Source organism: Pleurodeles waltl, chromosome 1_2, assembly GCF_031143425.1.
Source record: "Pleurodeles waltl isolate 20211129_DDA chromosome 1_2, aPleWal1.hap1.20221129, whole genome shotgun sequence".
Classification (NCBI taxonomy): Eukaryota; Metazoa; Chordata; class Amphibia; order Caudata; family Salamandridae; genus Pleurodeles; species Pleurodeles waltl.
Genome location: NC_090437.1, coordinates 291,053,613 through 291,077,687, shown reverse-complemented (window position 1 = coordinate 291,077,687; position 24,075 = coordinate 291,053,613). Strand labels below are relative to the sequence as shown.

Here is a 24,075-nt window from a genome sequence, read left to right as displayed (position 1 = left end):
TACAGCACATTCCTGTCCTTTCCCTCTGTGCAGGGGCACAATGGGCTGCCTAGCGCCATAGCAGGGACTTGCACAGGTACCCGCATTGCATGCAGAATTGATTTTGTGCAGGATGGGACATCTTCCTGCACAAAAGCAATCCTGGGAGGCATTTTCTCTTTCCATGTGTGCTGCAGAATGCAACATACATGAAAAGAGGAAAAAACTAGGAGAAATAAAGATATTTAGCCTTGTTGCGCCCCCCCCGCGGAAGCGTGAGGTTTTGGTGCATTCCCAGGTTTACAAGCTCTTGTAAACCTGGGAATGTGGTCAAAACCCATGGTTGTTGAATGGGAACACCCACCGCAATGACCATGGAATGCCTCCCTTGCGCACAGTAAGGCAACGCAGCGATTTGCGCTGCCCTACCTTACTCCATATCTAAGGGACCATTCAAAGCCAGGCAAAGTGGCATTGCGTGGCCTCATAGATATGGTTGAAAGGAATGCGACCCCATTACGTCACAAAAAGTGAGGAGCCAGCAGCACAAGCGAGTCATAAATATTCCCCTTAGTGTTCTTCTCACTGAGACATTGTGTCAGCAGTAGAAGCCTATTTACATAAGATGAGCCCTTACATTACAGCCGTGTTAGCATTTTGCCCTGTCTATGATTATATTATAACATGCTGAGGGCAATTGTATAGGACATTCAGTCATGCTAATGTATGGCCCCAAAGCGCTTTCAGGTTTTCAGAACCCTTGATGTTGCTGGGATTCTTGTTGCCTTTTCATAAACTAGGTGGTAATTTTTCCTACTATTTAGACATGAGCTGCAAGATTAGAGTAGTTGAAAGTATTGTTTAGTTGTGTCTTATATAGGATACATATTGGCCATATTCACCATCCTGAATGGGCTAACCTACAACAGTTGTGCACACATTGAATTGCGTCAAAGTCACATGATGCACAAAAAGGCTTGGATTACTTACCAGTAGATTACATTAATCCGAGTCTTAGTCTTCCTCTTTACATCATAAGGAAAGTGAGCGAAGCCTCTCACTAGTAGAAATAAAATTAATATTTTGTAAGCTCCTCCCTTCATGATAGTCACACGACCTTCTGTTAAGTAACCTAAAAGGAGGGACATTAGTGAATTGCTTCCTGGTATACTAAGCTTTCCTAAAGACATCATCTTTTCTTCCCCAGTCCTTATAATGAAGATTACCGGTAAGTAATCCAGGAATTACCATCCTTGTCTGTCTTCCTTCTCCCAGTCCTAACAAAAGTCGGCGTTTACCAGTTTTTCCCAAATAAAATTAGTACAAAAACCTACACTACGACCAGAATTTTCCACCACCCAGACATGAAATTTATTAAACAAAGTGACAAAAATAAATGACTGGTGAGCAACTAATAATACCGCTTGCTCATAAGTAGAAGAAATCATTTTTCCCATTCGTAATCTGTACTGGGAAATAATTCTGTGCAATGAGCTGCCACACAAATGTCCTTTTGAATGCAGCCCAAGAAGAAGCTATACCCATGGTGGATCGCCCTGAACCATTGAAGGCAAAGGTACTTCTGAATTCTGATATGCAAGGGAAATAAGCATTCTCAACCATTGCTTAAAGTTTAAGTTGAAGGACAATTATCCTTATTGGCTAGCCCAACGGTGACAAATACAAAAATCAGTTTTTTTATGGAGGCCGTTCTTTATATATAGACAGAAAGGGCTCTATGGAGATCTAAAGGATGTCACAAAACTTCCTGTTCTGAGGAGTGGAAAGTAAAAAGCACTGGAAGGATTAAGGCCCATATTTATACTTTTTTTGTGCCGCATTTGCGTCACTTTTTGACACAAAAGCGGCGCAAACTTACAAAATACAAATATATTTTGTAAATTTGCGCCGTTTTTGCGTCAAACAATGACGCAAATGCTGTGCAAAAAAGTATAAATATGGGCCTAAGTCTTAAGAAAGGTGAAAAGATGAAGGGGCTTCAGAAGGGACTTCGGAATCACACTGTGGTAAAAAAAAAAAAAAAAATAGGTCATAGGAAAGAAGAGTCCCCATTGCTCTTAATTGTCAGCCTGTTGTCATAGTCTCAAAGGGAGAAAAAAACTGAGTAAAATGTTTCTGAGAGACCGACTCAAGAAAGTCAAATGGAGAACCTTGAATCAAAGTCAGGACTAAAAAATGATCCAGAGAGAGAATCGGGTAATGAACCACTGATCTACATAGATGGAAACTCCTAAGCAGACGAGCTGCTAGGTTATCTAATGTTGACAACGAGGGACCTCTGATTGCCCTGATAGCTGCCCATTGGCTGTGTAAAGCTGAGATGGCCAGGCCGAGGAGAAAGCTGTCACGTAAAAATTCCACCTTCACAAGAGGAAGCCTCAACCCAGGAACTATGTTTCCATTGTATTTGATTTACTTTTAAAGTGTTTTATTTTCTGGAATTTTGGATAAACATAGCAGTATCAGGTGAACAGCCTAAAGATTCTAACCTGTGCCTCTCAATTTCGAAACCGGTAGAGACAACCCAGAATGCTCTCTGGTAGCAGAGGAAGTTTCAGAAGGGAAGGTAGCACAGCAAGGCACGGGGTAGTTGCTCCTCCATCCATAAAGGCATTGGAAACCAGAGTTTATGATACCAGTAAGGTGCTGCCAGACGAACTTCGGCTTGTTCAGCTCTGATCTTCGCTAAGCCCCTGGGGAGAAGAGGAAACTGGAGAAAGGCAAAAAGTAATCTCTTGGTCCACCGGAAGCTCAAAGCATCCACTCTCCAGACTTCCTGACATAGCTGGAAAGAGTAGAACCTGGTAAGGAGGGAGTCCTGTGGAGAGATCTATCCACAGATCTCTGAATAGCTTCTTTATCTTCTGGATCACCCAAGTGGAGTTAGACATTTAAGTTTGACTCAGTCTGCTGGCATGCCCAGGGACAGTCGCTGTCCCTGAATGATACATTGCTATCAGAGATACCAGAGATTCTCCTCCGCCCAAGTTGTGATCTGCTCCACTAATTGGGCTAAGTGGGGAACCCCCAGTACCTCCCATTTGATTGACGTATGTTCTGGTGACCTATTCTTATTTGGAATACTTGGCCCTTGAGATGTGGGGCAAAAACTAGAGGGCACATTGGGAACTGGTGCCAATTCACTACAATTGGAAGACGAGCTGTGCTTCATCAGTCACCACAGACCTTGAAGTGACTGTTCATTCAATGTCACCTTCTACCCCAGCCTGCTCATATCTGTGGTTATTATCACTATAAGGTGAGGGCTCAAAGATATTCCTTAACTCAAATGGAGGGGCGCCAGTAACCACTGCAATTTCTGCAACACTGATAGACCAGTACCATTGTTCCATAATCTTTTGTCTTTGGGTCCCAGTGAGACAAGAGGCATACCATCAGATACTAAAGGTGCAGGCGTGCCCAAGAAACCTATTGTAAAGCACTGCCATGCCACTCTGCATCCTTACCCATTCTCTCACTTGGCTTCTTGGTACTCCAGATGACTTCTTAAGTGTTGCATCATTTTTGTTCTAAAGTGCCACTGGAAAGAATATTATCCCCCACATCAGTTCTGAACAAAGTCCAAATTAATTGGGTCTCTTGGACTGCTTAAATACACTTAGAAAAAGAAGAAGCACAGATTAGCCTGTGTTGTGGCATGGGAATACCAACAATCCCTGAGAACAAAGGAAGCCCTCTAATGGTGCCAAAGGATTGTTGAATGCCATTGGGACAGAAACCAGGCCAAAGAGTAGCCCACAGAACAGATAATGATTTCCCTGTACAAAAAACATAGGAATTTCAGAGAAAAGCGATGAGCAGGGATGTACAAATAAGCATCCAAAAGATGTAAAGACTCTAAACACACGCCAGGCACTATCTAATGAATGATATTCTGAAAACTCGCCTTCCTGAAACACTGGTAGAAAATATAATCATTCATAGTTTTAAGATCCAAACTGGTCAAAAAGCCCCTGATGACTTCTGAAATAGGAATATAAGGGAGTAAAAACTCCAACCCCTGTTTGATAGTAGAACCAGAATAATACCCTCTTTATCCAGTAAACCTTGTGCATCATTGAGCATCTATAGTGTTTGAATGTGTTTTGAGGAGTTGGAGAGGGAACAAAGAAATCCTCTGGCCAATTTGAAAATTCTATTTTGTATCCCTCTTTCACAGTCTTGTCTGAGGGTGTCCGAGAGGTCTGAGTCCCGTACATTGAGGACTTTTTTTAATCCTCCCCACCAATTTTCTGTGGATAGTAAGGATTTGGGGCAGTTTGAGGGACTGGAGGCACTGAAGGTTGCTGCTGAGAAACTTTTGGTGAAGCATGTCTTCTGCCATGAAAAGGCAGACCATAACCCCTTGAGGATTAGACTTTTCCAAAAGAATAACGGAAACCAAAACCTATGCCCTTGACAAGGGGCACATTAGGTTAATAACTTGCGTTCTTCAGCTAATTTCTTTACCAAGTCATCAAACTGTGGACCAAACATCTTTGTGCCCTTAAATTTGAGATGATTCATCAGGGATTTCTGGGAATTATCTTCACTGTAAGAGTGCACCCAGATATGCCCCCCTTGTCGCAGTCATTGAACCTGAACCCGTAGCTGACGAAAAATCAAAAGAAATGCCTGATAAAAACCTAACTTGCAGGCTCCATCATAGAAAGCCTAATGAAGCAGTCTTCACATTGATTAAGTTCTTCAGCAAGAGCATGGAAATTATGAAGGAGTGACTGAACAGTTCAAGTTGCATAGGTTTTTGCTCTTAGGATGAAATCAGAGGCCGAGTAGGCCCTCATTAACGCACTGTCCACCTTCTTGTCCACTGCGTCAGCTGGAGAAGCATCTTCAAATATACTGGCACCACTCAAAGCCAGGCCTGCTATGAGACAATATACTTTTACTGCTTTGGGGAACTCTTTCTGAAGTATTTCAAGGGGGTACCTCAGAGCCAGGAATCTTGGAAAACTTGTTTTCCCCACATCAGTCCTTTCTCAAGACAAGAGACCTATGATTGTTTTATGACTTGGCAGCAAGTCACACATTTTACTCCAGCACTGGCAAAAAAAAAATCATCCTCATCAGGCTGAATATTTTGCCTAGGAAGCAAAGATTTTCTCTCAGGTAGTTGACCAAGTTTTTAAGTGGATATCTCTGCTCTGTTCTTCATCTGAAAGGTCAGAATCTACATGTCGCAAAGCTGATGCGTTACACACTTTAGAAGATGGCCGACCTTCTTGGGATACAAGGGCTGCTTCCAGTTCTTTGTCATGGACTTAGCAACTGCTTTTCTGGTTCTGGGTCACAGCCCACCACCATCTGAGTCACCTCCTCATTGGGGTGGACGTCCTCCAAGTTTCCTTTTAGCAAAACGCTTTTCCATAGTAGCACAGATATGCTATCCATTAGCAATCCTAAACTGGGAGACCATTCCAGTTTACCAGGTTGCTTAACAATTGGCCCCAATATTTGTGAAATATTGTGGGACCACACGCCATGCTTGTCAGTTGTTTATACATAGGTATTGAAACATTGATGCCTCCACTTGTTTAACATTATTTATTTATTTAATGCAGAAGTGTTTTATTAGGGAATTAAGTTACCTTTTAATCACTTTATGGTAGCCTAAAGGATGATCAAAGGATTAACACTAAAAAAGGCTCGCCAACCACACCACATAGTGATCAGCGGCCATTAAAACAGGCCACACATTTCTTGTAGTAACTAAAACATAGTTGAACACAAATTACAATAGATATTATTACATGTTAAGCATACCATTGATTAGTACATGTCAAGAAAGAAGCGGTGTCAGCTTGCTCCCAGCTCTCCAACTGTTCCCTGCCAACTGCAGAATCCCACAAACATTCCAGTTCCTTTGAACATTCTCTCTACCTTCCTAACATTCTATCTATGCCCGCCACAAATTCCCCCCAACATCAACCCAAAACACAAATAATATTAGCAATAAACAAGATGAGACACAAAATGAAGGTAAATAAATACATACAAAATAGAATATGTATTCTGCTGGCAATACAAATCTTGATCCACCTAAATTTATCCCACCAGATAGACATCAAGATAACCAGGTAACTTTTTTTCTCTTGCACTGTGATGGACTCGGACATCCAGTTTTCGTTGAACTTCCTCAACGACTACTCCTTCATCAACCACACTTCTCCTGCAATCACCAACCACAGAATCAGAATTCCTTTGCTCAACATCTGGGCACACATCATTGCCCACCATATTATGAGTCACACCTTCACTCCATTTCTTTACCTCCTAATCAAATCCAACTAAACTACAACAACTTACACAACATAAATTCCACACCTTCCCATCATCAAGTCTAACAGCACTTTCCAAAACCTTAAGAACTTTCAAGGATGCAGACTTCTCCATAAAACTTGCTTTTTTTCACTCCACATACTGTCCCACACATATGTTGGGCATTTTACCATCAGTATTCTATGCACCTTTGGTTTGCACTTGATAAGATTCCACTTTCCTCCTTATGATCCACTTCTGTTCCAAACTTCACCTTATTCTTGTTTCTCCCCCCCCTACACCCCCCCCCGGGAACCAAATGGAAGAAGGCTTCCTCTCCCTTAACAACTCAAATGGAATCCTACCAGTAACTGAATGGGGAGTAATCCTATAAGAAAACAACATGCTTTGAAGATAATTCTTCCATGGTGAATCAGACATTAAAATCAATCAAATGACCTCCTTTATAACCCTGTTGAAGCATTCAACCTGTCCATTTTCTTCTGAATGGTAAATGATATTCTTATATCCCTAACACCACTGTCCCTTAAAAATGAATGCATTTTTCCTCATTGCACACCGTTATGGGAAACTAAAACTTTCAGAATACCTTCCCTCGAGAAAACATCCTCAAGGAATTTAATTAGCACCTCTGTAGTGACATTACTTACTGCACGTACTTATGGCCAGTTAGAATAGTAATCAATTAGCACTATAGCATACGCTTCCTCAGAAGGTAAAGTAGAAAATGGTCTCATAAAATCACTGGCTAACATACACCATGGTCTGTCTGGTAAATCCACAGTTTCTAACTGTACAATCAAAGGTTTAACTACTTTGTCACTAGCACTACATACTCCTGAACTCCTCACCCACTAGTTAGCCATGGCATCTAAACCAGTCCACCAGAAAATCTCTTTTATTTTCCTCCTAGTGCTTGACATTCCTCCATGTCCCTGATGACTCAGTTTGATAATGATTTCTCTCTGTTGGAAGGTACAGTTCTGTCTCCCCTCAAGACAATATAGTTACACATTGTCAATTCCTCCTTCATTTTCCTAAAGGCACTCCAGTCCCCTTGCAATTGACTCACATTAGGCCAACCACCAGAAATATACTATTTGATTGTCTTTAACACCACATCCTTCTCTATTTTCTGCATTCACACCATTTCAGATAAGTCCTGTCCATATTCAAATTTCAAACTTTTACCAAAAACTACATCATCATGCATGAAGGCCTCATCACAATTGCACTCATCAACCACAGATTATTTGCTGCTTTCCAACAGTAGACATGATAACCCAACCACAAATCTGTTATCCCTCCCTGGAACATACATAATTTCATAATGGTACATCTGCAATTCGGATGTCAACTGTGCCAATCCTGGTGTTAGATTTTTCCCACCACCAGGTTTTAAAATATTTACCAGTGGTGTGTGGTCTGTGTAAATTTTAAATTTCCTTCCTCACATGTACAATCTAAAACGTTCCACGGCCCACGTAGCTCCTAATAGCTCTTTTGTATAACTCCTATCAATCTATGTCAATGTGTGGGATGCATACGCCACAAGCCATCCTGACTCATTCTTCCTTTAGGATAAGACTGCATCAACACCATACACACTGGCATCTACTGATATTGCTCAATCCACTCCCATTACGAATGATTTTAAACATGGAACATGCAATATCTCATTCTTGAATGCACTAAATCTCTTTGCCTCTTCCTGTGACTAACAAAATTCTACATTTTCTTCATCAATGACCATACGTGTTTCACCCTGGAAGCATAATGTTCTACAAAGCGGAAATAGAATTGTATTAATCCAAAAAATGACATCAATTGTTCCTTACATGTAGGTTCAGGGGTAATCAAAATGGCTTTGACATTGTTAACATTTGGATGAATACCTTCCTACAATATCACATGACCTAGGAATTCTACCTGCTGCTTTCCAAAGTCATACTTCATACTTTTCACTGTTAAGCCATTCTTCATACATGCAGCTAACACTTATCTTGAAATTCCATCATGGTCAATTTTATCTTTCCCAAAATGTAAAATGTCATCCTGGAATATGCTTGCTCCCTTTACACTTTGCAAAATCCTGGCCATTTCTCTTTGGAATACTGTAGAAGCACTTGCACACCCAAAAGGCATCCTTTTGTACTGGAACATTCCTTCAGGTGCTTTGAAGGCTGTGTAGTACCTTGAATCATCATCCAGTTCAATTTGGTGATATGCTCTAGTAGAATCAATAGTTGAAAAATAGCAGCACCACCAAATGATGACATAAATTCCTGCAAATTAGGCAATGGAAATGCATCCACCCAAATAGCAATATTCAGACATCTCAAGTCTACACATAATCTCAGATCCTCATTCGCCTTGAATGAAATTACTACTGGGATAACCAATATGAACTTTCAGTAGACTTTATTATATTCTTTTCACACAGATCATGGAGTATTTGCTTTAATTTAACACTGGAATTCAAAGACACACTCCACAATTTTTGCCTCACAGACAGTACATTTTCCTGCAGAATAATTTTATGCTTAAAACATTTTAGTTTACCCAACCAATTCCCAAACACACTATGAAACTCTTCCTTTATTTTCACATACTCCATGTTCACTACTTATGATGATTGCACCTCATTATGCACTGTATACACAGGTGGGTTAGAGCAGCTTGGATCTAATTAAAAACCCAAATCACTAATGTGAGGCCAACCCAGGATCAAAGCACATAAACCTTGTAGTGGCATCTTATAGGTCCACATTTTGGATTTGCCCATACTAACCCCACCACCAGAATTCTATGACCAGAATAACTTCCTGGACTCACATCAAGTTCACATAACTGATGTCCAGACCACAACCTGTCAAATGTCTCTTTGTTTATTATGGTGTGACAAGAACACAAATCAACCATAACTTCCTCCTACACTCCATCAATGCTTAATTTACAACTGGGCAACCTTACTGTTTTTTTCTCCACAACCGCAGCATCATCCTGGATGCTTAAAACCACTCCTTGCATACTTACATACTCAATTTCTCATCCACAGCATTCTCAGCAATATAATAATCTTTCCTCCCTGTGCTCTTTCATACTCTACTGAAATGCCCATTCTTCTTGCAAGTACTGCACATTTTACTTACAGCAGGACATAATTTAGAATTAGCTAGATGGCCACTTGACCCATATCTGTAACATGACTGTCATGTGGAATTACTGCTGGGTTGTTTAGTGTCACAACGTTTCCCTTTATCCCTTGCATCTCTTCCACTTCCGACTGCACAGACGGATCCATTACTCTCATTCTCCTTCCTCACCACTTGATTACATTTCTCTGATACTTTTATACTTTTTGCAACATCTACTGCTGCCTTCAGTGATATTTTACCACATGACCCTAGTGTCTCTTGTATTTTCCTGGATTTATGGCCTGATTTAGATATTCCCATATGAGTTACTCCATCACAACGGTGATGGATATCCTGTCTGCCAAAATCTAAACCCCAAAGAATAGAATGGGACTTAGATTTTGGCAGATGGGACATCTGTCACTGTTGTGATAGAGTAACTTGTCCATTATATCTAAATCAGGCCCTTAGTTTTCATTAGTATTTGGTCTCTTAAAACTTGGTTATACAACATACGCTCAAAAGCACATTTCATAGCCAGTCCTCTTAAGGCCTTAACAAATTGATTGTTTCGTCTTTCTTCTGTGGTCCAGAATAAAATTTGAACTATCCCATAACCGTGGTAATTTTTCTTCCATATGTCTAATGCATTTGTTTAATGGCACACTGATATATATATCCACACCACATGGGATCTCTAAGTGGGCACATTTCTAAATTCCCTTAACCCGAATGCACCTGATCTATGCTTAAGTAAGGATAACTGTCTTTCAGGAGTACATTCACCATCTTCCAAAACTTCCATATAGGCCTCAAACAGATCAAGCCATAATTCCCTTGTTTGGGAGGTTCTCCAGGCTCAGCTAGAAAAAAAGGTGAAGGTTGATTGCTGGCCATGGTATAATGCAGCAATAACAAGCAAATGACAAGAACATGTTTAAACGTATTTATTACTAACACCAAAACATCAACCTTAACACCTCATGTGTCAACCACAAATCTACAAAAATGTATTAAATAATAGTTAAAAATCAATATAATCTAGAGGGATGTGGTTGTCACAGAAGGAATGACTAGAGCACACATACTATGGTTGAGTTCAATGTTAAGTTTAAGGTGTGCTATCACCGGAAGAATGACTGGCACTGTACATACGTTTTTATATATCCAAACCCTGGTTAAGAACATCATCCAAACACAAGGAATCTTCCTGTGAATGGAATACAATATCTTCGAATGAGAAATGTGCACTCTGCACGGTGCGTTAAACACAGCGAACAGAAGAATTAGAAGAAAAGAAAAAAGAAAGATGGCCAAGTGTTGTGTGTTTCCTTGGTAACGCCTCCTGTATATTAATGTTGAACCTTATGCAGATCCAAGAAAATGGCCGCTAATACGTCATGGCGCCGGTGTCAGTCATAAGTTAAACACACTGCCTCAAAACGAATATGCGCTTCCTTAAAGGCCAGCAATACATCACAGGTGCTGAAGTCAGGCACTGCTGTGGCAACACTAGGGCTTCCTCAAATGGCAGCCGAAATGAAAAACTCCCAGCGAGGCCAACCACAGAGTTATACAGCAGCATTCCCCTGACAAAAGCTCTGTACTTGGGGAACTGTCCACATCAGCACTTCCCACAAAAAACAACGGAATTGGAGGAGCTGGCAAGAAAACTGTGATTACAGCCAATGCGCCCACCAAGCCATCAGATTCATAAATTAGCTGCTAACACCACTCCACATCCCATCCTCATCACAATTAATAAGCATGCCAAAGAGGGGTCTCGGGGACAGGTAAGTCATCCAAAGTAATGTACTTTATTTAATGAATCTGTACGTCACTACAAATAGGGAATGTTTGGAAATGGCATGAAAGGTAATAAACACGGAAATGATGTGCTATATCTTGCTGCGTTACAACTGTGGTTGCTGTGACTGTGATTTAGTGCATCTCATCTCCTTCAATGGGAGCACAGCACAGTGTTTTTGAGATGTAGGAAGCCTTCAATCTCAATTCCTTTCTTTCATTGATGCCTAGATTTCTCATCCCTCCTGAAACCCACACTTCTCTTTCACTCTCTTCATCCACTTCATTTGTACGTACACTGCCATCCTGCAACTTAGACCCAGGTCCTCAAACACCACCTTGCTGAATCCTCTAGGACTGGTGTTAACTAAGATCTTTTGCTTTTAGTAAAATTGCATATATGTAGTATATTTTTAAAGGCTTTGAGCCAACCCTCTTCCTCCACCGCTCTCTATTGTGCCTTCCACATTTTTCTTCCACCCACTAAAGCATACAGCATGGAGCAATGGGTCAGCCCACTTCACCCACCAGTTGTCTTCACTGCGAATTATGGCATTTTGCTCTTTCGCAAAGAGCACATTCTCATACAAAGTAGTTTCCTTAATGCATGAGGCTACTAGGGTATATTTGCTTTGTGAGACCAAAAATATTTTTTAAGCATTTTTTTAATACTTTCAAAGGCCAGCGGCTCCCCCAACAACAACGTTTTACGAAAGTGCTGACCGAACAAAACATTTAGTGGTAAAACTAAAAAGCTGCAAACTAAATTCTGGACCACAATTGTGGTTAGGATCTAAAGTGCACAACAGAAATGAAGGATTTTCAATGTTAGCAAGGTTTATAAATGAGACATCAACATGTCATTACAAGTCAGAAGTATATTCATAACAACACAATGTCTAAACAATTTACACAAATACATTAAATTTATATAGGTGCTTTTTTCATCAACAATAAAGCATGCCAAACGCATTAATGTCCAATAATGAAGATGTCATCAGAAGAGCACCAGTCATGGTGAATGATGATACCCAATGCATTTAGGGGCAAAATGTCCCTTCTTCAGGGGTAATGCTTCACAACATAAAGATGAAATAAGAAAACAAAAAAGAATCAACCAAAAAAAAAAAAAGACCCCCAAAAAAGCAAACAGTGGACAAAGAATTGTTCATCACGATGTCATCCATCCAATTGTGAACCCTCACCTAACCAACTCGTGGCCCAAGCACATGCATGCAGTATCCATCATCCTGTTAGTTCCAAACCGCTAAGTGACTACCATTAATACCCAAGAGCTAGTGGTTTCACAACAAACTTTGAGTGCCTTCTACGTGAGTGCCAGCGTGCAACTACATGATGCAACGGAAGAATACCAGTGCTCAAAACAACCTGCCATGCGAAACTACAACCGATCTAACGTGTATTAAACCCTGGCATGCACAAAGGAGCTTACCAGTTCACTGTACAGCAATAATCTAACAACAACATCGACAACCATCCAAACGTGTTACAGTCCGCACTAACAAGTGACTGAATAATACAAAAATGACAACAAAACCCAGTGAGTAAAGAAATTAAATAGGAATTGGATCCTGCTTTAATTAGTGAGCTAATCTAAGTACCTGATAGATAGTCAGTCCAAATACGAGCATCGCCACCAAGAGAACTGGCTGCCGATGCAGCGAAAGCTAAACAACAAAATACCACCCAAACTTACGAACAACAACCAGCTGCCTTTCCCGGTATTAAGCAACGCCCGTCATTTAAAGCCACCCGGCTGCCATGCCTCATTTGGGATGGTCTCCACGCATACTTAGTCGATGGACTGCCGGTGCCCAGAAAGCAACTAGACCGTATCTCATGCATCCCGAATATCCCTCACAAGTCCGAAACTAAGTGCACAAGAGCTAGGTCACTTAAGGAAAAATGTAGTGACCCAAATCAATGGCATATTTGATGCGCACCTGGAAATGGTTCATTAGAAGTATAAAAATCAAGAAAGAAACAGGAAAAACGCAAACACGCTTACATGCCACGTATACAAATGAAACACTGACTTTGATAATGTGATTACAAACACTTTTAGATAAAAAAAACACACATTTCATTGACTTAAAAACAACGACTTCCATGTAAGTGATGCATTCTAACCCCCCCCTCCCCCCCCCCCCAAAAAAAAAAAAAAAAAACACCAAGAAGCCCGTATCTGTGCGGTGGAGGAAAACCCTAGTGAGATGGTATACAGTCAGGAGTGGGCAGTGGGTGTTCAGAAGGTCCACAAAGGAAAACAGGAAGAGTCCCTGTCACTGTCGAATATGTCATGGTTTCAAAACGTCTTATCCAAATGATTTACGTTGTGATAACAATTTAGCGGCATCCATTTCAGGACTGGGTTTCACCACCTCTACCATTTGGAAGCTTGAAATAACTGGAATAGGGGCAAAAATGAAGAATTTCCAATTAAAAAAAACGTTTTTAGCATGAGCCTTTGGTGATTTTACAAAGGCCCATTCTAGCCGTATTGATGTGGGATGAAGGTATACAGAGCAGTAATATCGATCGTACATAAACATAAGGGAGCGTAATGAACACAAGCAAGATTCTGCAATATTCTAAAAAGATCTGTATAATCGTGAGTGTACGTCTACCACTGTTGAACATAGCCTTGCTAAAATGTATCCAAATACTTTACAAGTGGTTCATGTAATGATCCACATCCAGATACTATCGGTCTAAACGAGGGATCTGTAGGATGTTTGTGTATCTTTGGCAACATGTACAGCCTCGGTCTGCATGGAAAATCAGTAGTCAAATTTTTTTTTCATAGTTCCACCGATCCCATCCAAAGCCAAAGCCTTCTCCAAAACAGTTGCCAGAGTTTAGGTTAAGCAAAAGCTGATGTAGAATCGTGATACATACGCATGCATGTCGTGTCATCAGAAACATGCTCCGTTACTATGGTCTTGTAATAATGAGTGTTCATCATCACCAATGCACCACCTTTGTCAGCTCTTTGAAATGTTAGTTCTTTATCACTGGATAACGTTTTCAAGATCCCAAACTCACTGGCCATTAAGTTGCCACGTTTTTATATTTTAAAATTCATTTGACAAAGTTCTCGCTTGACTAATGTTTCAAAAGTATTCAAAATCTTGTGAGAAATGGGTGAAACAAATGTAGATTTGGGTTTAAACTCTTGATATGCTTTTTCGGATTGAATGACAGATTGTGTCGTGGTGTTATCAAAAAATGCCCTAAACGTAATTTCCACATGAATTTAAAAAAAGCCACCTCAGTTTCCAGCAAATTAGTGTTGTAAGTGGGAAGAAACGACATGCCTTTGTTCAACACTGCTGATTGTTTGGTTGTAAATTTGACAGATGAAATATTAATGGCTAAGGGCCTCATTACGACTTTGGTGGTCTTTTTGTAAGACCGCCAAAGCCGCTGCAGGCAACAGACCGCCACTACTGGCGGTCTGTTGTCAGCCATATTAGGAGTCATTGGGGAAGCCTAACTCTGAAGAGGCAGTTCCATTGCCAGCACCACCATGCCACCAAGACTCTGCCTGCCGAAGTCCTGCTGGCGTGGTGGTGCTCGCGGTGCAAGACCGCCAGGACCCATCCCATCCCCGACAATCGAAGGTAAGTGGTCATCTGAAAGGGAGGGGAGGGTGTCTGTGGGTGCGTGTGTGCATGTATGCGGAGGGGGGTGTAGTGTGAGTATGTGTATGCAGAGGAGGGTGGTGAATGCTTGCGGGTATGCGGTTGAATGTGAATGTTTTTGTGCGTGTATGGGGGTGTCTGAGTGCGTGTGTGCGAGCGATTGGGGGCGTGTGTCTGCATGTTTGCAAGTGAGTGGGGGGTGTGTCTGCATGTTTTTGAGTGAGTGCTGGTGTCTGTGTGGATGCATGCCTATGTCGAGGGGTGTTCATGTGAATGCATGCGTACATGAAGGGGTGGGGGGTGTTTGTGGATGGGTGGGTGTGTGTGCCGATGTGTGTGGATGTGTCGGGGTGCGTGTGCCGGTGATAGGAATGGGGATTCCTGTTGCCAGGTGTGTGACTGCAAGGGTTTTCGTGGCAGGGTGACCGCCACGGAAAGCCTGGCGGTCTGCAGTCTTGTAATCTGGCTGGCAGGCTGAAGCCTGCTACCAGTCTGGAGGTGCGCACCGCCGGCCACATCGGTGCAACCGCACCGGTGGGCCAGGTGGCATTGTGAAGGCTTGGCTTCTGCCAAACCCCACAACTTGTGATGTGGCAGTCTTTACCGCCGGGTACGCAGCACTAAGACGGCCACGGTGAGGCTGGCGGTCTAATGACCGCCAGCCTCGTAACGAGGGCCTAAATCTTGTTGTAGCTTCTCAAATTCATCCTGCGATCTTTGTCCTTTTCTTTGCCCTCAATGGGGTTTGTGGATACGAGGCCTGGCTTTTGTCTGCTACTGTCTGGTGGTCCGTTGGCCACTGGACTGATCAACAAAAAGGAAGGACCCAGTAAACTAGGATCTCCCGATAGCCAGCATCAAAACTAAAGCATTTGTCAATACTTGTTGCTTGAATGTCTTAGCATGTGCATAGAGCCAGACAGCTCATTCTCTGCTAAACAGTTGGAAGAAATTAGTTAACATGTGAGTAGTTGGTGAGAAAAGCAAAATGATTTCTTGGAAAGGAGAGAGAAATAAAGAGAGCAGGAGCCTGACAGAGAGAGAGGTTTTGAAATTGAGATTAGCATTGAGATTTAGACTGTGACAGAGATTCAGCAAGAGAGAGACCGAGAGAGAGACTGAAAGTGTACAGTCCCAGTAAAATGTTTCAGGGGTGAAGTATTTTTTCACTCATAGAGGAGAATTAAGATTGATAGGAAATTAAATTTAAATTTAAACGACAGAGACGAAAAACTCTGTAATAAGCCACATCATTCTAAGGTACAGGAGGAGTTAAAAGCAAAGGGACTAGAGAAAGTTCCTTTTCCTCAAACTCCCCCCTCACATATTCTTTAATCCTGGGAACTGACAAAGAGCAGAAAAACACGTCCAGATCTCCAGTGGACATCTGCCTTAACTAGTTATACATAGAAGACACTTAGAACTATGCTGCTGAAGGTTGTCAGTGGTTCGTTAATGTGTAGGAATCGTCCATAAGGACCTAAACTTTGCAATGAAAAACAAACAAGGAGGTCCTGTAGATTTATCCAGCCTTTGCCCCAAGTAGAATCTCCGTCTTGCAGCTACACTGCTAGAAAGGGTACGCGAAGAACTCCAAGACAGCCATATTTTGAGTCCTTGTCAGGTAGGCAGTTGTTCTACCTGCAGTGAAACTACCATTGTGGATAATATAAGATTGCAGGCAGATAGATAAAGGAGGTGCCATTATGTTTGTTGTATTAACCCCTTCAGAGCACTTCTTATAGTAGACCTTGGCATCGGATAAACCACCTAGCGGGTCATTTCTGAATTACAGTCTTGGCAAGTCTTTCTATTGGAACCTGCCCCAAGTGATGGACCTCAGCAGTCACCAGCCTTCCCTGATCACAGCAGACAAGTAGTAGCTACATAAAAAACACACAGGCTGAAATAGATGCCATAAACCCTCCACCTTAAAAATAAAGTAAATTCACGTTTTACACCCAACAATGACCAAGCGGTAAAGTAATGGGGAAGGAACATCTTGTCTTGACATGACTTCAAATATCTTGCCAAAAAAGTACCCCGTTATCTCGGAATTGATCTTCAGATAGGACAGGATTAGCACCAGGCCAAGTCGACTAGAGGAGAGAGAGTCAAGTGTCAGAATAACAGTTATCTGCCACTGGCTGCCAGTGGGGCTGAATCCGAGTCAGCCAAACGTCAGAAAGGCAGACCAGCGCCACTGAAAGGCCAGTGCGACTTGCAGTAACTTGACAGACAAAAGTGATTTTTGGGAGTAGAAAAGAGTCATTCATATGTAAGGCAGTGAGGAAGGTTTTACCTTTGGAAATTCACTGGACAGAGCCAGTCAGATGTCATGCTTCAGAAAGGCTTGTGGAGCTGGAAACAGTCATATGAGAGGTGGACATACCGGTGCCTGTGAATGGCTAGTGGACAGCGGTGGGGTGAGTTACCTGTGAGGCAATTACATTGAAGGAAAAAGTGAAGGCCTCCATTGCTTTCCTTCCACAATGGGGAGAATATGGCAGGGTAATAAAAGGCCTGGCTTTCTCATTCTGCTTGGTCGGATTGTTGAGGGTGCATTTGTATTCAGAATGGAGGGTGCGTATGCATTGGCTCGTGTCTTCCAGTGTATTAAGTTCACCCTCTGGTAAGGCTGCTGTTAGGTCAAGGTTTTCTGTAACTAAACAGGCATTTAACTATGCAGTCAGACTAATACAAGGAAGATTGAGGGAGCCTCTATATGCTGCTAGTGTGACTTAGAGGGAGACGCAGCGAAGTCAGGGTCAAAAACCTGTGTGAGAGGAGAGGCATGTGGGTGGAATGGTACATAAATACCTAAAACAACCACTAAAGAGCAATAAGCTGCTTTATTAGGGCAGGTCTATGGCTAGGTATTAGCATTACAATATAAAATCCATCCTCACCTCACAAATTTCAAAATCTAAACCCGACCCGTAGGTCTGCAAATATGAACTTACTTAATCAAACAACCCCAATATCCACTACCATCCAACTTCCGCTCTTTCAAACATGACCCAAGTGTTATCTTCCCTGTGCCACATCTTCAAATGTCCACCTGGAGACTCCCCAACCCTTCTGGTTTAGTGCCTCACCCCGGTGCTTCCCTGCCAACCAGGAAAACCTTGAATAGGGGATTTCCTGCTCCCTCAAAACCAGTGTATTGCTTTCGCTCTAATGGCCTACATCCGCCACATCCGCTCATGGACTGTCACTCTAACAGCTGTACCCTACCATGCTTTCAGCACCATAAGCAGACTGACAGTTTTTTAGCCACCATGTCCCATATCTCCATCAAATAATATTCATTACCTAAAAAAAGCTATACCTCGTCTTGCTGAAAGAAAAATCATCCTGCACTATGCTGTTATGCTGCAACAAACCTATTCTCTTACTAACAAAACCATTACTTCTGCCTATTCACTTTACATCTGGCCTTTTCTACAGTCTTATGCCTCAATGCTCCTCACCAAACTCATCTTGGCACTTGCTCCATCCAAATGCTTAAGTTCCTGACCATGCCCAATCTATTCTATACAGATCACCGTTCGTCACCGTCAAACGTCTGAAACCAGAAAGTTGAACAAGATCATTCTCACCCGGGTGAATCTGCAGTACTACAACGGGCAAACCAGTAGCAACACCAACTCTACCAACTAAGGCCACTGCTGCCCCCACTTCATAACACTCATACCCCACCATTCAACCCCATTCTTACAGCCAATGATTTTCCAAAATACCTCTTTTCTGGCTGTTTTGCTGTCCACTGCATGAGTCACAAGTGATCTAAATCATAAAAACTGCTAACAAAGTCCTGCTACAAAACCTGTAAGAAACAGAAACATAAGAACACTAGCAATCCTTAACATTGTTCCTCCATCTGACATATATCTCATGCAACAGTTAGATGACCACCTACCCAAGTTCTTCATTACATTCAACAACATTGAGTGTTCCTTCCACCAATATCTAAAGGAGGTTCTCAGTCTGGTTGCCTAAGTAGCCACACCTGCCCTGAAGAAATGACTTGCAAAACTCCTCACATCTCTAACCAGTATCACAACAACTTACACATCACAGCGAGCATTTGGAAAGCCACAAGGAGCCTGTCATTCGCATGACAAAATATGAATCCTTCTTGAATACTGCCCACCTCCATAAACGTACTCCTCAAGTCTTCACTGGAGAAAGTCTTTGTTGCTTTTCTAGTTTGGTATAGCTAGCACTGTGTTAACCCTATGACTAAAAGCTCTGTGAGGAAAACAGACACTTGAGGTGAGCAGATTCAGGGTGTCGGTGGTATTGTAAAGTGCTCCATATAAGGGAGCTGTTAGGAACTACCCAGGGTTCGCCATTTATTTATTTCTTTTTTTCCTCCACTGGACACAGCTTCCCACCAACTCCCCTCAACATCACCCACCTGCCCTTACCTCCTTAATCCTTAATGGTGAAAACTTAATCAGAGAGCTCTGTTCCGCAAACTCAGTTCTACAGCATAATTCCCCTGAATTGCCTTGTTCCCCAATAATTTGGACACTCTAAACGCCTCAAAAAACAACTGCAAAAATATAATCTAAAAAGCCAAAGTTCAAACTCTGATGTGCTTACAGTCTAAAAAATGTGCAACATTTGAGCCAAGGGGGAGTCCATACCTCTCCCTCCTTTGTGTCTCCCGACCCATTTGCCTTCCTCAGCCTACCAGTCTCTCCGCTTCACAATTTCCTGTTTCTCCCGCTGTTTGTGACTCCATTTTCCCCATATATCACTGTCACACTCTTCTTGTATAATTCCGTATCATAGTCTCCTTGCACGTGTCCTCACTTCCGCGCGACCCTCTCTCCGTGGGCCATGCCCCCGCCTTTCCATATCCCTTTGTCTATCTGAAACGTCATTCAATACCTGCATTTTGTTAAATTTTGTTGTCCCTATGGAAGTGACCTATCGGAGACCTGCCTTATGACTCCAAATGTGACCATACTGAAATGGAAGATGGGAAGAAGGTGTGTGTGTGTGTGTGGGGGGGGGGGGGGGGGGGCTGTTTTAAATAGATCATGAGGGAGCTGCCTGCCTCGTTCCCTGCCTCAGTTGTCAGTGCTGTGGAAGAAGTGAGGAAAGCTGACCTCACTCGTCTGTCTGCTACAGGTGCGCACTGCAGTTTTTTTAATAAGTGCATATCCTCGCATTAGTGAATAATCATTGCCCCTATTAGCAATTGCCAAGAGCAGCTGGCTTTAATATATGCAAGAAAGGAGTAAAAAGCTTTCAGCCTGCTTGCCGAGATGTCGGTCCGTTTTAAATTGTAGGCTCATAAATCTCCCTTTTCCTTTCTAAAGGGAAAGTGCAGTGCATTATGAAAATGTCAACCTCAAGAAAGAAGATAAGAAGAAATATGACCCTTGCATCCCACGCTATCACGAAGTAATAGCTTTACAGGAGGAGAAGAAGGTAAAGCAAATTCAGCTAATTCATGGGATTGAAAATACTGAGTTTGGATCAGTAGGTCACACAATGGTGGAGTGCCAGAGTTAAATTTCTTAAAAAACAAAAGTGAAGGGGTCCAAAGTTTTTTCTCATGGACGTACATAGAATTCCAGCTAATACCACCCTACACTTCCTGTGTCTTTATCTCACGCTTGCAGGCTTTTTTCTCATGCCTGTTTTCTCCCTTTGTCACTGTTTTTCTATCGATCTTTTTTCTATCTTTCTTTTTCTATCTTATTTACATTTTTACTTTGACCTCTGAAGCTATAGGTCAAAGTCTGTTGATGGAAGTTACGTTCCAGCCACCCCCTCTCACCCCTAGCCCCCTCCCCCAAACAAGTGTCAGTGGTAACTATTTGAAAGCACGGGCACAAATTAGGCACTAATTGATGCTTGGTGTGATAGGCTCACATATAGGGGTATAGTGGCTCACACAGAGAAACAGGCTAAAGGCATTCCTACAATCCTGAATCTTGGGCTACATGTAAATCTTGAGTTTAATGGTTCACCACATGCCTTAGAGACTGGGAATGTAATCATAGTGCTGATAGAACAATTTTCAAAGTTGGGGTGCTGCCATTAATGTTACATCACTGAAGTCATAGGGGTTGTGAAAATCCAAGCGTCACGAAAAATTAAGTATAGCAAATAAGCCCCAACAATTCAGGAGGAGCATGGTATGGGTGTGGTATGTAGCCAGGGGTGCATTTTGGAGCACACAGTCACAAATACATTACCAAAGGATGGCTGTACACCATTATTTACAAACAGTACATTTTCCATTGAAATGGCAACAAAATTCGCACCGGAATGCTGTTTTACTGATAAAACTACATAGTACACAAATAATAATGTGAGAAAATCACCATGTAATATGTCTTAATTTGATCCATTTAAAATCTTTGTTTCCATCACATTTCTGAATTACAAAAAACTGTTTTATTTGTGCTTTCTTAACTGCTGATATGTATGAAAGTATTTGTACAGTTCATTTATAGGTATTTGAATGTTGTATGTCAGAAAACAACTCACATCTTTTAGCCTTTTCTTTAATACTTCCTGTACCCCAGCTAGATTGTCAGATAGTTCACTTTAAAAAAATGTCTAACTTTGCCCTCAAAGAAAGAAAAGTAAACGCCAATATACCTGTGAAAAGAATAATTAGCAGTTTGTTGGAAGACATAACCTGATATTTGACTTCTGTCTTTGGAAACATAGCAAATGTCACAAGATAACACAGTCTAAAGGCATTATTATTACTCTTTCACCTTCTGAACTCCAGCATGTTTATTTTGGGGGTGCTGCAGCACCCCATTTACCCCTACATCCACTGCCTATGTGTGATTATGGTAGTGACGTGGACAGAGCATACATCACACCTTCTACGGTACTCATGACTTATAAATGTTGCAGTTAATTAAAAAAAAAAAAAACATTGGCAAAGGCAGTAGTTCTGACCTTAGCAAGCTGGTGCGGTGGTGACATTTTATTACTTTGTTATTATAAGCATGTACCACAAAAATGATGAAGAAAATGGAAAATATCCCGCCATGTAAGTGTGGACACCCTTTGCATGCAGATATATAGTTTGAAAATCTTCACAAAAAACAAGAGTTTCAGTTGGTGTATGTATTAGTTTGGGATGGCCAGTGTATTTATGGTGTGGAGCCTCACATCTGTTCTTTGTTTTGAATGTATGACAATCTGCCTATAAAATCTCCGCACCTAGGGGTGTGGCCTGGGGCATCAAGATGGTGGTCACACTCTGAGAGTGCTTACGACCCCCCGTCATCTACCGCCATCAGCCTGCAAATCCAGACCTCATCTGGAGCCTCTCTGCAAATACCGATTGCTGCAGCCTTCCACGCTTGTTGGGGTCCCCTTTGTGGCCTGAATTGAGGTAATTAGAGGCACCTGCCACAGTACCACCGAGTCGACTGTAATGGTGGATGGCCGTGCACTAACAAAGTTCCGGCCTTAAATGTGCCCTGGATCTGGTTACTTCCGCATGAGGGAGCAGAGGCCCTTGATACCAGAGCCAGCGAGGATACTGCAGCGGTAACCGCAGATAGCGCTGGGACCTTATGGGGGTGGCCCCTCATGTGGTGAACCATAACCACTGGAATTGTATTGGTGCCTGTGGTTGGTGGACTTCACCCACATTGCAGTGCCTTGGGGGCTGTTAAACACTTGGGAGGTGCTGATGTTGGCTGGAGCCTATAGGCCCTCGTCCCTGTTTTATACTGCACTTCCAGGTGGAGTTGTGGATCAGTTGCCTTTGATGGAAGCATGCCTGGGGCCCTGGAGTTTGGCTGCTCCTCTGCCCTTGTTTACTAGCCTTGTTCTGTGGATTGTCTCCTACGCAATGGTGTGCTCCTCTTGGCCTTTTTACTGCTACCCTACATGTTCCCCAGCTTTTAGCTCCCCGGGACTATGAACATGATGATGTGTGCTGGTGATACCATGGGTTCCACTGATAGGGGACCGACAGCTCGCTAGATCTTGGTGTGTAGCCTGCCTGAGACTATCCCTCCTGCGATCCATGTTGGTCTGCGGCCTCGATCTTTACCTGCTATTGCACTGATCGATGACTCTTTTTTCTACTGATGGGCCCTGGCTGGTTGTGCTGTCACCCTTGTTGTGAGAAGTGGGCTGGGCACCTGGGCTGTCGATCTTAGGGGCTCCTGTGACTCACGGTGATGGGGAAAGAAAAAGCCCCCCCCCCCTCAGCACTCATCTCAAATTCGTATTGAGAGAGGCTTCGGATAGTGGGACGTCCGCAGCCACTGGTAATCTATGTAAAGTTCTTCAGGCTATCTAGGCATCTCAGACAGCGGCTGAAAACAAGATCGGTGAGGTCCATATGGATGTAACGCTTCTGCGTCAGGACTTACGCAATGTCGCTGGCAGAATTAAGGAGGCTGAAAGACATCTGTCAACTGCAGAAGATGGAATAACTGAACTCAAAGCCAAAGTGTCTCGACTAATGTCTAAAACCGCCACGCACGCTCCCAAACATATTGTCCCTGGCCTCCGTTTTTTGACTGTGTGTTGCTTTTCGTTTTTGTTGGCTTTAGGACTCTGGGCACTTTACCACTGCTGTTCAGTGCAAAAGTGAAAATGGTCCCCGTCTAAATTGTCACATGATTGGCAAATTTGATTTACTACTATGTCCTCTGTAAAGTGCCCTAGCGATACCCAGGGTGTATAAATCAAATGCTACTAGTGGGCCAGTTGTAACTAGCCAGTCCCAAAAGAGAGGCAGAGAAAGAAAAATTTGCCATGGAAGAGAAGAAAAATGATTTTAGCTCTCAAGCAGAGCCTGAAGGAGCTGGAGTCAAAAAGCAGGTGCAGCACAGATGATGGCAGCAGTTCTACAGTGCGGTCTGAGGGAAAAGTACGCATACCCAAGGATGTGGTGTAGGATTTTGCTGTGGGGGATGACATGGAGAAGTGGTTTATGGGTTATGAAGTGGCTTTGAGAATGAACAGTGTCCTTGAAAAAGATTGGGGGCAGGCCTGTGGAAGTATTTCTCAGTAGAGGGGAGAGGCACCTTGTTGGCACCTTGTTGGCATTAGATTCAGAAGATCAGATGAGCTACCCCACCATGAAAGCAGCCCTAACAAGGAGGTATGTTCTCACCCCAGAAAGATACCGGGTAAGGTTTAGGGAGAGTACTAAC

At 42.5% G+C, this 24,075-nt stretch overlaps 1 protein-coding gene across 1 annotated transcript in view; it reads left to right on the top strand.

Moving 5' to 3' along the window:
* The window catches only part of STPG2 (sperm tail PG-rich repeat containing 2), a 2,086,618-nt gene that overhangs the window by 379,143 nt on the left and 1,683,400 nt on the right, over positions 1-24,075 (top strand). Inside the window, exon 6 of the mRNA XM_069238264.1 lies at positions 20,245-20,356. Coding sequence (XP_069094365.1) covers positions 20,245-20,356 — 112 coding nt within the window. The remainder of the gene's footprint in view (positions 1-20,244; positions 20,357-24,075) is intronic.